Consider the following 17,000-nt stretch of genomic DNA (forward strand, 5'->3'; position numbering starts at 1 on the left):
TCCTTCCCTATGTAGGTCTAAGTTGGCCCTAGTAAGTCTGCTGACTAACTCAGACCTTTTGTCTGCCTCATCCCCAGAGAGTTCCTCTTCTTCCTCCTCCTCAACTGCATTTTCAGTGTCAAGGAGGTCTGGATCACCAATGGTACCCTCTAAGGCTGGCATACTCCCATCTGTATGAGAAGCTCTTCTAGCATCATATGTCTCTAAGAGACCTAACAAAAAGGGAGTGGTGGGGTTAGACCCCTGGTTCAATTTCCTGGAGGTACAGAAGTGTCTCAACTCCTGGAAATTGAGAGCTGCATATCTTGAGATGACCTGTGGAGGGTCATTAGCCACTAGGGGAGTCTCTGAAGACTCTCCATGGGTAGACATGCTTTTCTAGTGAGGTGTAAGTGGTGCACTTTCCTACACTATTTGTTTGCCTACTGATCCCTTGCTAAGAGTTGTAGTTTAGGGTGTGCTAAGCCCTAGGAGCTACAACAACTGGTTCAGTAGAACTCAGAGTATTCTAAGCTAAGTTATATGTACCTTAGTACTTATGTGATCTTTCAAATGATATTCTTAGGATACGTGTGGTAAAACAACAGCAAGCTCAAATCCCAACCGCTGCTCACCAATGTGAGAAGTTGGCCTGATATATAATGTTCACTATTCTAGTGAACACTTTGTATCAGTCCAAACAACCCTTATTGATGTTTGGTTGTAAGTCAACCTGATAGACCAGCTATCCCAGTAGCATGGACACGTGCAGTCTTTAGGCTAAACTCTAGAGGGCGTGTTAAGCCAGCTGTTTTACCATCACATATACCCCTTGAACACCAAGTGAAAGGACACCACACAAGTTGTGATGAAAAATAAAGTATATTTATTTATAACAAGACTACCCTGGCTCTTTATGAGACAGGGAGCTAAGCACACAACAAAACTCTTAAAGAAATACTTAAAGTCGCACAATTTACACAAATGCCCGAGGGGCACGAAAAACCATATACTATACAAGTGGAATGCGAAATACTAGCAGGTAAGTAACTATTCTCATAGGCTTTAGGATCGCTAGGACTGGACTACTGAACCTTTAGATTACAAGCAGGAGGCCTAGGGTCGTCTGCAGAGTGGGAACTCTCACGCGTAAGGCGGGAAAAAGTCTATGGAGGCTAGTAAAAGCAAAGTTAGTGTTCTCGGGCGAACCCGACTAGGTAGAGCTGAAACGACAAAGGATCCTGACACTTAGATAGTTAGACTATGCTGGAGCACCGAAATGCTCAGGTTACCTAGCCCAGGGGCTGCGGCTGCATAGGGCTGAAAAGACGTCGGAGATCCTCGTTGCAGTCTATGGAGCCTGAAGAAAGAAGTTACTGGCAGGCGACCAGTGAAGGAGTTCGTGGTGATCCAAGCCTGGATCGATGAAGATGGATACCTGTAAGCAGAGGTGTGAGAAGTTGGCCTGATGTGCAGTGCTCACTATTCTAGTGATCACTATATATCAGTCCAAACAACCCTTATTGATGATTGGTTGTAAGTCAACCTTATAGACCAGCTATCCTAGTAGCATGGATACGAGCAGTCTAAGGCTAAGACTCTAGAGGGCGTGTTAAGCCAGCTGTTTTACCATCACATTACCCCTTGAACACCCAGTGAAAGGACACCACACAAGTGTTATGAAAATAAACAATGTATTTATAAGAATCACAACAGCCCTGTACTCTGAAAGTGGAATGCGAAATTACTAGCAGGTAAGTACAGTACTAATAGGCTTTGGAATCGCTAGGACTTGACTAGGGAATCGTTAGATTACTTCTAGGAGGCCCAGGGGACTCGGGTGCAGAGTGTGCACTCTCACGCGGGATGCGGGACAAAGTCTATGGAAGCTAGTAAAGTTAAAGTTAGTGTTTACGGGCGAACCCGACCTGGTAGGAAGAAAACGACAGTGGATCCTGACCCTTGGATAGTGAGGCTATGCTGGGGCACCGAAATGCCGAAGTTACCTAGCCCAGGGGCTGCAGCTGCATAGGTCTCAAAAGACGTCGGGAATCCTCGTAGACGAACCAGGAGCCTGAAGAAGAAGTTGCTGGCAGGCGGCCAGTGAAGAAAAGTTCGAAGAGATCCAAGCCTGGATCAGGGAAGAAGAAACCTGAAAGCAGAGGGGACCAAGTTCTTGAATCACTAGCCAGTGATTAAGTGGGCACCAGGATGGCACCGGGCGAAGTCACCGCAGTCAGGTGAGTGGGCGCTGCTGGGCTCTGTAGTCTCACGGACCAGGAGGCGTTGTCGGCGACCAGGATGGAGGTACGAGCTGTCCCACGATGGATGATGCTCTCGACGTCGCTGGACCCAGGATTGGGGCAACAAGTCTTGGCAAATTCAAGCCCACGCGGTGGACCTAAAATGGCGTCTGGAGTGGACCAGGAGGGTCCGGGGTGCTCCTCTTTTGGAAGGGAGCAAGGGCCAGTCTGGAGCAACCAGACCAGCAGCAGTGATGTCGTCGGGCGTCGTCAGGAAGGCCACAAGCCAGCGGGCTAGTAGCCAAACAACGCGGTGAGCAGCAAAAAGCAGAAGGGCCCCACGCAGATCGTGGAGATGCTGGGAGGCTGGACTTCGGTGCTGGAGCTGCTCAGGGTCGGGGCTTCTCGGTCCCCAAAGCACTCCGAGGATCCCTCGGCGGTCGTGCTGGAAAGAAGTTGTGCAGTCTTGAAGATGGCCGGTCCCTCGAGGTCTCGTCGCACCCACGGTTCTCAGCTTGGCTGTAGAGGTGGGTAGAGGTCAGAGGTGCCAGGGAAGCCGGTTCTCGTCGAGCTGGGCAGTCGGATTCCGGAGGAAGGACTTGCAGCAGACCGCAGTGTTCTTAAGATGGTGCCTGCGGATGCAGGGTGACTACTCCTTAGCCACAAGGGAGAATCTTGAAGAAGAAATCTTGATGTCCTTTCGTAGAAAGTCGTGTCTTGATTCCAAAGATTATCTAATTTGGAAGGGGGCCTGCTCCTACCTTTATCTGGGAAAAAGGGGGCTGGCACGCGACTAGGTCCTGCCCTATGGGTGGGACCAGGAGGGGGGTGGTTACACCCCTCTCCTTTGGCGGGCTTTCCCCAGGCCAGGGGCTGGAGTGCCCCTGGAACTGGTTTCAGCCGGCCTATGCACAGTGAGCACCGGGGTGCCACTTGCAGTCACCTTCCTCTGAAGCCCTGCCTACCTAGGATACACAAAATCCTGTCTGGGACGGTGCTGGCACCGCCCCTGGCAGGAAACCCTTTGTCCTTATCTCCTGCTCTGGGAGGACTCCCAGCAGCAGGAGGGCAGACTTGTGTCTCGGTGGCAGCATCCATTTTGTGGAGCTGAGGCTCTGCTTGACTTTAACCGGGGTTAGAGGTTACATACATGTCGTGTCCCTCTAGAAGGGTGGAATGCTAACCCCGTCGCCAGAATTGGCGAGGGGTTAGTATTCCAATTCGTATGACACCTTACTCGACATGTTTTGATAAAGCGATACCAGAGTTGGCATATAACCGCGAGGATTATAATGCACTAAAGAGTATATGGTATGCGATATCATGGAAACGGCTAAGGGATAGATCCCGAAAGCCGCAGACAGGCTCAGCTCATGCCAGAGCTCCATCTCACACGATTCCAAGCACTCTGCCTTCAGGATTGTCAAGGCCTGCCATAGGAGTGACTGATAGGAGATCTGTGTGTCCATTTTTAGGGTTAGATATAGGTATACTATATCTAAAGCAAAGGGTGATTACACCACCTTGCCCCAGCTGTCAAGCAGCCAGTTGTGTCAGATTTGGATGGCCAGCCAGGGGTGGCATAATACATGCTGCAGCCCCTGGTAGGCCCTGGGTACACCTATGCCCTGGGTACCTAAGGTACACTGTACAGGGACTGATAAGGTGACTCAGTATCCAATTAGATATGTACCTAAGGTACATGGAATCCATTTTACAGAGAGAGCAGTAGGCCTGGGGTCCTGAATAGCAGGGCCCCAGGTCAACTAAGTCAGAAAACCAGCAAAACACCAGGCAAAAAGTTGGGGGCAACCATAGTCAGGGATCTACCTTCCTACAAGAGGGGACCAAGTTCTGAATCACTAGCCAGTGATTAGGTGGGCACCAGGATGGCACCGGACGAAGTCACCTCGACCAGGTGAGTGGGCGACGCTGGGCTCTGCAGTCTCTCGGACCAGGAGGCGTTGTCGGCGACCAGGATGGAGGGGCGAGCTGTCCCACGGTGGTGTCTGCTGTCGACGTCGCTGGACCCAGCATTGGGGCAACAAGTCTTGGCAAATGCAAGCCCACGCGGTGGACTTAAAATGGCATCTGGAGGGGACCAGGAGGGTCCGGGGTGCTCCTCTGTTGGAGGGGAGCAAGGGCCAGTCTGGAGCAACCAGACCAGCGGTGTTGTCGTCGTGGTTCGTCGTCAAAAGGGCCACTAGCCAGCGGGCAAGTGACCTGGACAACGCGGTGAGCAGCAAAAAGCAGAAGGGCCCCACGCAGATCTCGTGGATGCAGGGGGGCTGAACGTCGGTGCTGGAGCTGCTCAGGGTCGGGGCTTCTCTTACCCCAAAGCACTCAGTCGAGGGTCACTCGGTGGTCGTGCTGGACAAGCGTCGTGCAGTCCTGAAGATGGCCGGTCATTCGAGGTCTCGTCACACCCACGAATCTCAGCTGGGCTGATGATGCAGGTAGAGGTCAGAGGTGCCAGGGAAGCCGGTTCTCGTCGAGCTGGGCAGTCTTGATCCGGAGGAGAGACTTACAGCAGACCGCGATGCTTGGTTGGTGCCTGCTGCTGCAGGGTGACTACTCCTTAGTCACAAGGGAGAAATCTTGAGAAGAGTCTTGAGTTCCTTTCGTGGAAAGTCGGTTCAGGATTCAAAGATGATCTAATTTGGAAGGGGGCCTGCTCCTACCTTTATCCTGGGAAAGGGGGCTGGCACGCGACTAAGTCCTGCCCTATGGGTGGGACTAGGAGGGGGGTGGTTACACCCCTCTCCTTTGCCGGGCTTTTCCCCAGATCAGGGGCTGGAGTGCCCCTGGAACTGGTTCAAGCCCGCCTATGCATAGTGAGCACCGGGGTGCCACTTGCAGTCACCTTCCTCTAAAGCCCTGCCTACCTGGGATACACAAAATCCTGTCTGGGATGGTGCTGGCACCGCCCCTGACAGGAAACCCTTTGTCCAGGCCTCCGTTGCTGGAAGGACTCCCAGCAGCAGGAGGGCAGACTTGTGTCTCGGTGGCAGCATCCATTTTGTGGAGCTGAGGCTTGAGTTAACTTTAACCGGGGTTACAGCTACATACATGTCGTGTCCCTCTAGAAGGGTGGAATGCTAACCCCGTCGCCAGAATTGGCGAGGGGTTAGTATTCCAATTCGTATGACACCTTACTCGACATGTTTTGATAAAGCGATACCAGAGTTGGCATATAACCGCGAGGATTATAATGCACTTAAGAGTATATGGTATGCGTTATCATGGAACAGCTATTAGGACTTGGTTCCGCAAGCTGCAAACGGGCTCAGCTCATGCCAGAGCACCATCTCACATTATTCCAAGCACTCTGCCTTCAGGATTGATAAGGCCTGTCATAGGAGTGACTGATAGGAATATATGTGTCCATTTTAGGGTTAGATATAGGAATACTATATCTATAGCAAGGGGTGTGTACACCTCCTTGCCCCAGCTGTCAAGCAGCCAGTTGTGTCTGTTTTAGTTAGTCAGCTCAGGGGTGGCATAATACATGCTGCAGCCCCTGGGAGACCTCTGGGTACACCTCTGCCCTGGTTACAGGGACACAAGAGAGGGCCCAGTGCCAATTCAGTACCTGGGTACAATTTGGAATAGAGAGAACAGCTAGGCTGTGGGTCTGATTAGCAGGCCCACAGCCAGGGAAAGTCGTATACCAGTGAAGCAAAAAGCAAAAATCTGGGTGATCATAGGATTGCAGACCCTACTCTCCTACACAGGGTCTGCTGGGAAGCCCATCTCTGTTTCAAGAGATGTAAACTTCCCACTAGCATTCTTGAGAGCCAGGTAATCTGCAGTGTCTGAGGAAGCCAGAGGTTGTAAATTTGTCACTTCACTGTCATTATCATCATGTATGACTGGGTCTGGCATTGGATAGGGTCCAAATCTGACCCAAAGATGACCGCCACAGTTTGCCAATAGATCTGCTGCAGTACTTGTGGAGGCTTTGAAAGTTCTTTGTCTCTGGCCTCTACTGGCAACCTCTGGGCCCCCTTCCCCCGGATATCAGGAGAAAGAGCAAGCTGGTAGGTGATCAAACCCGAATAGTGACCATATACTTCTTTATATTTAATATTGAAGGTAATTTTACCAATATCTGTGGCACGTTTTTGCTGTGGAAGCACGCCGATTGGCATATCATTGATTTTCTTTAGTAAGGTGATTGTTCTAAAGTTCAGTGGGACAAATGTAAGGCTGCACTACAGAAGTATTTATGTTGCTGCTACCAATATCTTTAAAGCTATGCGACTGGACCTAAAGATAAGTTATTTGACTATACTAAAAATTAGCCCTTATCCAGTACGGTCAATGTTTAGCATTAGAATTACTATGCTTATTAGAGTGAATTTTCTTTGGAAGGCTCCAGCCCAGAACTAGGGGATAAAGTCTTTATCCAGATTCTCGGTTTTGAAGTACGGTCCTATATGATCAATTGTTAGCATGGATTTTCACTATTTTACTGTAGAACACACACACAAAATTGACCAGTCCAAACTGAAAAATACTACTAAAATGCAATTTTTAACAATACACTACAACAAATGTAAAACAAAATAAAAGATGAAGACAAACATACTTGTTAAATATTTCACTCCACAAATACATCATATCTGGCAGATTCCTATCCAGGCAACTTGATGTAAAGAGCACTCCCTAGACACAGAAAGAACCAAATGATAGGTCAAGATTGTTACTTTGTTTTTTCCATCATAGTACATGAGGCATGGCTGTTTATACAAGTGAACTAAGGCAAATGCCACAACATGTACCAAAAATAATTTCAACATGTAGAACAAGTTACTTACCTTCAGTAACGATCTACCTGGAAGAAACATTAGTAGTGATAGATTCCTTAACTTACACTTAAGGCCAAAGAAGCCGTCTCTCCGGAGTTGGCTGTCCTAGCAATAGTGCTTAGTAAAAGTGTGCATCGCGGCCCACGTAGCTGCCTGACAGAAGTCTTGTAAGGGGACACCACGTCCCAGTGCCATAGTGGCAGCTGTCGCCTGGTGGAATGGGCACGCAGCCCCAACGAAGGTTCCTTTTTAGCTAGAGACTAACAGGCTTCAATACACAAGATGACCCATCGGGAGATAGTCCGCTTGTGTACGGCCCAACCTTTCTTGGCGGCAACATAGCCAACAAAGAGCTCGTCATCCACCCGGAACGGTTATGTTTAGTTAAAGTAAAACGAGAGCGCACATTTTAGGTCCAGACTGTGGAGCCTCTCTTCCTCTCTAGAAGGATGCCAAGGCGGAAAGAAGGTGGGCAAAGTGATGGTCTGCCCGATGTGAAAGGCAGTGACAATCTTTGGCAGAAAGGATGGACATGTTCTGAGCACAACCTTGTCCGGATGGACAGATAGGAAAGGAGGTTTACAAGAAAGAGCCTGGAGCTCACTCACTCTCCTGGCAGAGGTGATGGCAACCAGGAAAGCAGTCTTCAAAGTCAGCAGACGAAGAGGACAGTTGTGCAGAGGATCAAAGGAAGTGCACATTAAATATGTAAGAACCAGATTCAAGTCTCACTATGGCATTATGAAAGGAATAGGAGAGAAAAGATGAAGAGTGCCTTTCAGAAATCTATTTACAATAGGGGACTTGAAAAGAGGGCTGATCAGGGAGCCTGAGAAAGGCAGAAATTGCAGAAATAGCAGAAAGGTAGCCCTTGATAGTGCCCAGAGCAGAACCCTGCTGGGCCAAAGAAAGAAGGAACAGAAGAACTTCTGAAAGAGGAGCAGAAAGGGGATCCATAGCCTTTGCAGTGCACCATGAAACAAATTTGTTCCACCTGAAGGCATATACCACCTTAGTGAAGGGATCCTGGCTGCTAGAATGACATCACAGACTTCAGGAGGCAAGTTGAAAGGAATCAACTGCCGCAATGAGGTGGAGACTGGACAGGTTCGGGTGGAGGACCGTCCCCTGCTGCTGCGTCAGAGGATCCTCCCGAAGAGGCAGTCGGATCAGGGGATCGATCGCCATACTGAGTAGCTCGGGATACCAAACTCTTCTAATCCAGTCCGGAGCCACAAGCATGACTTAGGCCTGGTCGCGCCTGATCTTCAGCACTCTGGGCAGAAGTGGTATAGGCAGAAAGGTGTACAACCGACCGCAACTCCACTCTTAACGGAAAGCGTCACCTAGCGAGTGCCGCCTTGGCAATTCCAACACGCAGAATTGCCCACATAGCGCGTCCATTTTAGTGGCGAATAGATCTAACCATGGCTCTCCCCACTGTCGTAAGAGACCTTGTGCCACATCCGAGTGAAGACGCCATTCGTGATCCATCATGCACCAGTGGCTCGGTTCGTCCGCCCTGGCGTTCAGTGAACCTGCCAGGTGTTGAACCACCAGGGAAATGCCCTGATGTTCCAGCTAGGTCCAGAGGCGCGGAGCCTCCTGACTAGGGTCCATGACCCCAACCCCCCTGTTTATAGCAGTACCACATGGCGGTGGTGTGGTATGTGAACATCTGCACTACTTTCCCTTTGACAGAGGGAAGGAATGCCTTCAGTGCAAGTCGGATTGCCCGAAGCTCCAGAAGGTTGACATGGAGCCTGGACTCCGCAGGAGACCAGAGGCCTATGATCTCCGCCTCTGCCATGTGGCTTCAGAAGGGACGCATCCATCACTACTGTGCGCTCCGGTTGGGGAAGGAGCAGGATCTGCCTTGGACCCAATGCCGGTTCGTGAACCGGCAATGCAGCTGCTGTGCAGTGCCCTCCAAGATCTGGACGTAATCGGACATGTTCTCCTGAAGCTGCGCCCACTGGAACTTCAGGTCCCACTGCAGAGCCCGCATATGTCAAATGGCATGAGTGACCAGCAGGATGCAGGAGGCCATGATGCCTAGCAGCCTCAGTGTCATCCTGACCAAAACCCAGGATAGTGGCTGAAAGATTAGAATCATAGCTTGAATATCCTGGACTCGCCGTTCGGGAGGATAAGCCTGAAACTGTGTCGTATCCAGAACCGCTCCAAGGAAGAGGAGCTTCTGAGAGATAATCAGGTGCGAGTTCAGCACATTGATGAGAACCCCAGCAAATTCATGAGGTCGGCCGTAGCCTGGAGGTGGGAGATGACATTCTGGGGTGAGCCCGCCTTTAACAGCCAGTCGTCGAGATAGGAGAAGACTGGAAACCCTGATCTGCTCAGATGAGCTGCGACTACTGCAATCACTTTCGTGAACACCCGAGGGGTGCTGGTAAGGCTAAAGGGGAGCACAGTAAACTGAAAGTTCTTGTGACCACCTGTGGCCCGGGAGGACCGGAATGTAGAAATATGCGTCCTGCAGGTCCAACGCTACCATCCAGTCTCCAGGGTCCAGGGCAGGCAAGACCTGAGCCAGGGTTAGCATCTTGAACTTCTCCTTCCAGAGGAAGCGATTGACGTCGCTGAGGTCCAAGATAGGATGCAGGCCCTTGTCCTTCTTGAGCACCAGAGTAGTGGGAATAACAACCACCTCCTACCTCTGGCGCAAGAACATGCTCAATGGCCCCCTTGACCAAGAGGGCCACGACTTCCAGTTGAAGAATTGCCAAATGATCCCCCGACATGCAGTGGTACTGGGGTAGCATGGCTGGAGGGGTATTCTCGAAGGGGAGGGAGTAACCCACCTGTCCGAAGTAATGGTGAGCCAGTGGGGAAGGTGATGGCGAATCCTACCACCCACTGGCATTTGATGGGCCTCAAAGACCGGACTAGGAAGGTTTTGGGGCAGTGTTTGAAGTTGACTGACCCGCCCGCTGACCCCTGACCCGGCTCTGCGCGTCCCACGAACACGGCCGCGCTGAGACTGCTGCGGCTCAGAAGCAAACGTGTTGGGGCGCCCCTTCCGTGGCCATGAAAGGAGCGAAAAGCAGAAGGCAGAGGAGGGCGAGTGGTCGAAAGGCCCAAGGACTTTGCCGTAGCCTGCGAGTCCTTAAAACGCTCCAACGCACTATCTGCCTTGTTGCCAAAAGGTGAATGCCATCAAAGGGCATGTCCATCAGGGTGTTCTGGACATCCGCCAAGAAGCTAGTAGTTCTCAGCCAGGTGTGGCGGCGGAGCGCCACTCTCGTGGAAATCGCCCTGCCCAGCGAGTCGGCAGTGTCAAGGCCACATCGTATTGTGAATTTCGCTGCATCTCTACCCTCAGCAACAGCCTGACAGAGCTCCGTCCGGCCCAAGAGTCATGCCGTGTTCACAGCCCACAGCCCTGAATTGGCTGAAGAAAAAATCTTCTTCCCAAACTGTTCCAGTCTCTTGGATTCCCTGTCCAGGGGTGCGTAGGGAATACGCTCTGAGACGTGGAGGATTGGACAACCAAGCTCTCAGGGGTGGGGTGTTGGGAGAGGAAAAGGGGGTCGCCCAGGGCCAGGCAATGCCATCACGCCGCGTTCCGGTCCACAGGAGCCCCTGTGTTGGGCCTGGACCAGGTGCCCAAAATAACGTCAGAAAGTGGCTCATCAAAAGGCAGCAGTGGCTCCGCAGAGGTAACCGCCCGCTGAAGCACTTCTGTCAGGAGGTTAGTCCTGATGGCCACTGTAGGGAGTTGGAGGTGGAGGGCCTCGGCTGCCCTGCGCAACACCACTGCGTAACTTGAACCCTTCTCCGTAGCCATGGTAGGAGGAGTGAGCATGCCAAAATCAGGAGGTGTCCAGACCACTGGCATCCCCCAGTTTCTCTGTCCAGTCCGGGCCATACACTGAGCTGTGAGGGGGTCCTCAGACACCTCTCAGTCCTCCCCTTCCTCCGAAGGCTGATGAACAGGCCTAAAATAAAGTGGTTGGATATAGGGAAAGAAAGGTCCCATCGGCGTCGGAATCGGCGTTGAGCGATGCCGTTCCAGCTCTGTGTCCACATCGGGGCTGAAACCGGGGACGACGTCATTGGGTGACACGGGCGGCGTCCGAGGTGGTGCCGGTGGGGTCGACGTCCGTGGAGGGGTCACAAGATTAACCGGCGTCGACCGGGAGCCAGGCCTGGATCCTTGGGGGCCCTGCGGTGCCGGGACCGGAGCAGACAGCGATGCCGGAGCCACCGACAGTAAAGGGCGAAGACCCCAGTCGGGCCCGCGGGGCCCGAAGGTACACCGGAGGGGCGGGGCCCAACAGCTCAAAGAGGCAGGCCATGGCTGGCAGAAATTCCTGCCGCAGGGCCGGAGTCGCCGACAGACCCGGGAAAGGCGGGTAGGCCGACAGACACCGTAGGCTCCACCAAAGCCATGGGGGAGGCACCACCCGCACCCTCCGCCGTGAGGGGCGAGGGGAAGTCAATGAGCAATGACGCTTCTTTGACTTCTTGTGATGCTTCGTCTTACCAGACCCCGTGTGCGAAGACTTCGATGCCGACGAACGATGGTGAGGACTCTGCAACCGGTCCCTCCACCTCACACGGGACCAGGACCTTGAGCGATGAGGAGCCGACTGCCGGATTTCAAACAACTTTCGGGACCGCTGCCGCAAAGTCTTTGGCGCCATGGCCCGGCAGTCGGGGCACGACTTGGGGTCGTGGTCACGCCCCAGGCAGTAGAGACACACGCGGTGTTGGTCCGTCACCGTCGTCATACGATGACAGTCCCCGCAAGACTTAAAGCCGGGCATCCCTACAGCACCAGGTGTTGATCGACTCGTAAAAACAGAGACAAAAAGCCTAAAAAACTCAGTGAAAAAATTACTGGGGGTACCGCCCTCTCCAGATCTGCGCTTGCTGGCGCGGAAAAAGAAAGAACTGATGTCAGCGCATGAGTGCGGCGTCTAAGTAGCTGCTGCAACATCATCTCTGCGACTACGATGCCAACGACGGACGAGGCGCCGCACAATGCCACCTTCCGTTGCGCAGGGGTACTGCTGAAGAAAACTTTCCGGATCCAGTCTGACGCCTGGGGGTAATTCTAAGGTAAGGAATCAATCACTATGTGTTTCTTTCAGATAGAAGCAACATATGTACACGTTTCAGCCAGCCCCCTTTCAGTCAGAATCTTAGAACCGTGTATCATGGAAACAAAGTGGCAAAAACGATTCACTGATCCCCCAGCACCCAGGGCATGCCCTTGCATATTTTCTGGACTCAGTGAATTAGCAGATTCGCCTGCACCCAGGGCATGTCCCTGCACATTTATTCTGTATTCCCAGTTTTCAATACTTTTCTCCAGTTATACCAAAGGGCACAGGCATGTAGTCTATGAGCAGTAAGGAGGTTGTGGGTCTGTTGTAAAACTGAAGGGAGTTGAAGTAAAAGTACAGGTGTTACTACAATGTCTAAACTGTAATTAAATTCCATCTAAGCTTCCTTCAACCTTCTGAAAGTGGAGACTGACAATCTTGACTATTGCAAGAAGATACTGTAGCAAGGTAAAACAATATCTATCTAAACATTTTCAAAAATGGTCAACTAAAACTAGGAATCAGCTATAGATCTAACATACAACACATACTACCTGGAGAAAGAGTAAACTGTTGTGCAGATGGCCGTAATACTTGTGCACTGACTGTAGGGGCCAAGAGGTCAGAAGAAGAAGGGTAGTTTTAATAAACCAGCATCCAAACACCTCAGAGGCAGCTCTGCCAGCCACTAGGGTTCTCAAAGTTTCAAACTTGGGGCCTTATTTAGATATTGGCAGCATGGCTTACTAAATCACAAATGTGATGGATATCCTGTCCACTGTATTACAAGTGCATTATATCCGATGGCACTTGTAACAGGACACACAGGATACACATAATGTTTGCGACAGAATAAGCCATCTGCCAAACTCTAACTCAAGTTTTAAGAGACCACATGAAGCAAATACATAACTGTAGGATCCTCCTTAAGGATACAGATGTGAGAGTACTGTCGAAGTAAAGAACAGATATCTCAGATTAAAAGAAGAAAACCCCTTTGGTAAGAAATATGTGACCTCATGACAACCTTGCTCTTAAGGGAATTGGGTTCTTTCGTCAGTATGGCTTGCAGTACATCCATCCTGTAAGCTCATGTAATTGCCAACAGCGGCATGTAGCAAGCATTCATATTACAGGAAGCATCATTCAGTTGAGCCTTTCGTTTAGGTACAACATTATGTTCAAACTAACTTTCTGATTTGAGGAATACATAATCATCTGGATAACATAATACCCTCAACATTACATAACTATGAGGGAATAAAATAAACAAGACATGCCTAAGTGCCACCAGCAAATTTTGCAACAAATGTAGCAAAATGTTTGCTCATGTAATACTTGATTATAGTAATACAATACACAAATTTCAAGTCGTTTGTATTATCTCAAATGGACTCAGTTAACTTTTAACGTGGTATTACTTGATAATTTACAAACAAAGGAAAATTATATTTTTGACTTGTACAAAGCTGCTTGACATGTGCTAATGACATGTATGTGCTCTTCCATATACCATTCTAATTTCTTTCAAACGAAAATAAACACGTGGCCGTTTGCAAAGTATATACTTCTTAACTAGTTTCTGGTCCACCCACTTCTATCATCTGCATTCGCAGTTAGCACACATCAAGCTCATAGCACATAGCACTATTTACCTCCTTCTAATGGTGTTTTAGCATATTTGCCAGCTAGCCTGAAACATTCTTTAATGCTGATGACTTTTACTCACATGGTTATATAAAGGGATACCTGCGGTAACTGGCAAATAAGCTTGCTCATGAACGTTAGGCTGCTAGCATTTAATGCTTGCCTTTTTTAGCTGCAATTCAACAAAATTTAAGTTTAGCAAAGAACAAAAGTATCTAAGTTGAAATCAGTGGAGCGCACAATCATTCTTTCATTGACTTACTTTCATGAAGATTAAAGCCGAAGAAGCCTATCTTGCAAACCATTTGAGGATGCTTCCAAGTTGACAAGTAAAATGCATATCATTTTGCAGATGGAAGGCCAGCACTGTTCTGCAGAGTTTACAGATTTGTTCTGTGTGCAGATTGTTCACCTTCATGCAAGAAGCACACAGAACACCTTTTAAAAATGTATATAAACTTGCTCTACACTAAAAAAGCTTATTTTGCAACTTTACCTGTTCATAAGAATCAATGTTTGACTCATCAGGGATGATCTGTGGGGTGACAGACATTCCACCAGTAGTCAGCTCCATCTGTTGTGACTGTTCCCTGTAATCATAAGCACCACACCCCATCCTGTATAAAAAGCAACACAAACTTCATTAAGATAGGTGTACTCTATTTTACATGACTGCCATTTCATAACACTTAACTTTGAATGGCAGATGTAAACATAGCTGGGGCAAGCAAACCGTGTTATAAATTCTAGATACTGGACATGGTCGGAATAAGGGCAATTACATACCTCCTCTTGGCATCTCATAGCTGTATTGCGGATGATGGGGAGTTTTTTGATTCCATGGGATTGATTGTCTATCTAGTGATGTTAGAGATGCAGAATGGGAACGAAGCCTGAGACAATGTGAGGCAAAACTGAGTTGTCATCTGCGATTACTGGATTTTGGGTTAAACAAGGAAAATCAATATTTTTTGCAGTTGGCAATATAAGTATATTTTTCCATGTTGACCCCTGCCAAGATAGTCGACATACTTAGAGTCGATATGATTATCAAAAGGTTGAATAATATTAGAGTTTTAGTTTTTTGAAAAGTGTTTATGGAATTTTATGTTAATAACACTTGAAAGGCTTCTGTTAAAAAGAGATCGAGGTTTTTAGATTTCATACGGAGATTTTGTACTAGGAACGATTAAATATGTAAAATTAACAGAGGTTTATTTGTCCATAATGACAGTTTTAATACTGGTAAGATTTTCATCGTTGGCCATAATTGACGTTCTGAATGTCAGTTGGGATCAAATGCTTTAAAAATCAAGTAGAGTTATTGGTCAATAAAAGATTAACTTTGGCAAATATATTTTTAAAAATAACTTTTACGTTTAACATTTTTAATGATGACTGATATATCCTGTTTTTTTTTGTTTTTTTTTAGAGTGGCTATAGTAATATTTGTATGTGTATAGAAGAGTATGCAATCGGTTGAGGAGATTTATATTCACCCCATCAGAGGTGGTTTTTAATTTGCAATTTCCAGCATAGGTGGACACATGGAATGCAAAGGAGCAATTGTTTAGAATTAAGTAAGAGCCGTTCCAAGAACATGCCATTTAAAGATGGCTGACATTTTTCTAGGCTTGGTGACCACATTAGTTAATGGTCTGTGGTATAGGCAGATTTTCGTCGCAGAAAGATGTATATAATGCTAAGCGGCATAATCGAACCAGATTGTGGTTGTAAAGAGAACTAGAAAATATGCTCATGTATCATGCTAACTTCATAGTTCTTTCTTCGATTTCTCCAAAGTACTTACTTTGCTATATTAATTTCTTAAGTGACTTGTCTTATGATGAACAACATGATCTGAATTTTGAGCATTTACACTCTGGCCTTCAAAATGGGCAATTGATTCATATATAGAGTTGGGGGTGGAGGGCACGGGACCGGGGGTCAACGGCGCAATGTTTTGACCAAGGTTGGAAGTAACATGTCTTTTATGTCGACTCCACTTGAGCGACACTTCCGAGATAGTGCGTATTTAAAGACCACAATCTCAACATGGCGCCCTTTCGAAACACAGCGGTCTGACTTCCTACACCAGTACTGTATATTATATACAAGAGTTACTATGCTTAGATTGAGCTCTAAAGAACAAGTTACCTTCCTTCGGTAATGATAGATCTATAAGAGAAATAGATTAGTTATAGATTCCTTGTGAATAACCCCCAGGCGTCAGACTGGATCCGGAGATTTTTTTCGTCAGCAATATCCCTGTGCGTCGAAAGTTGGCGTCGGTCGGCTCCAAATTAGTTGTGTGCGTCATGGTCGCCAGGATGACGTCCCTGCAGCTACTTAGACGCCGCCCTCGCCCACTGACGTCAGTTCTGTACACGACTTTCCACACCAGATGCGCAGAGGCAGGCAAGACAATATACTGACCACTGGTGCACAAAACTAGGGCCCTGAAAGGAAATCCTTCACCCTAGAAGTCAGTTCGCAGAACGGGGAGGATGGGTGGGACGGTAAGGAATCTATAACTTATACATGTCTCTTACAGATATATCATTACTGAAGGGAAGTAACTTTTTCATCTGAAAGAGACAGTTATAGATTCCTTAACTTGTGAATAGATACCCCAACAATACCAACCCCAGAGGTGGGTCTGCGAACCAAGTTCACACCAGATAGTCATGGAGAACAGAACAGCCAAAGAAGCAGTCTCACCAGACTTGGCTGTCCAGACAGTAGTGTTTTGTGAATGTGTGCAAAGATGTCCACGTAGCTGCCTCACAGAGGTCATTGAGGGGAACTCCCCGTCCCAAAGCAGTGGTAGCTTCCGTTGCTCTAGTGGAATGAGACCGCAGTCCCACTGGAGGCTCCTTCTTTGTCAAAAAGTAGCAAGCTTTGATACACAAAACAACCCATCTGGAGATGGTTTGTTTATGCACGGCACAACCTTTTTTTGGCACCCACATAGCCAACGAAGAGCTGGTCATCCACCCGGAATTGCTTGGTGCAATCCAAATAAAAGGTATGTGCACGTTTTGGATCCAGATAGTGGAGCCTCTCTTCCTCCTTAGAAGGATGTGGAGGCGGAAAAAAGTGGGCAAAGTGATGGTTTGACCAATGTGGAAATAAGTAACCACTTTGGGAAGGAAGGTCTGGTTCGTAGGATGACCCTGTCCGGATGCACAGCAAGAAAAGGAGGCTTAGAGGACAGAACCTGAAGCTCACTCACCCTGAGAGCAGAG

The 17,000-nt window shown here is 48.6% G+C and overlaps 1 protein-coding gene across 2 annotated transcripts in view; it reads right to left on the minus strand.

Annotated features, from left to right (window-relative positions):
* PITRM1 (pitrilysin metallopeptidase 1) overlaps nucleotides 1-17,000 on the minus strand; it is a 434,374-nt gene that overhangs the window by 209,943 nt on the left and 207,431 nt on the right. For both annotated transcript variants that reach the window (XM_078663309.1, XM_078663308.1), the window contains 2 exons: nucleotides 14,249-14,369; nucleotides 6,814-6,890 (listed from right to left, as the gene is read on the minus strand). In XM_078663309.1, the coding sequence (XP_078519435.1) occupies nucleotides 6,814-6,890; nucleotides 14,249-14,369 (198 nt within the window). The remainder of the gene's footprint in view (nucleotides 1-6,813; nucleotides 6,891-14,248; nucleotides 14,370-17,000) is intronic.

Source organism: Lissotriton helveticus, chromosome 10, assembly GCF_964261635.1.
Source record: "Lissotriton helveticus chromosome 10, aLisHel1.1, whole genome shotgun sequence".
Taxonomy (NCBI): Eukaryota; Metazoa; Chordata; class Amphibia; order Caudata; family Salamandridae; genus Lissotriton; species Lissotriton helveticus.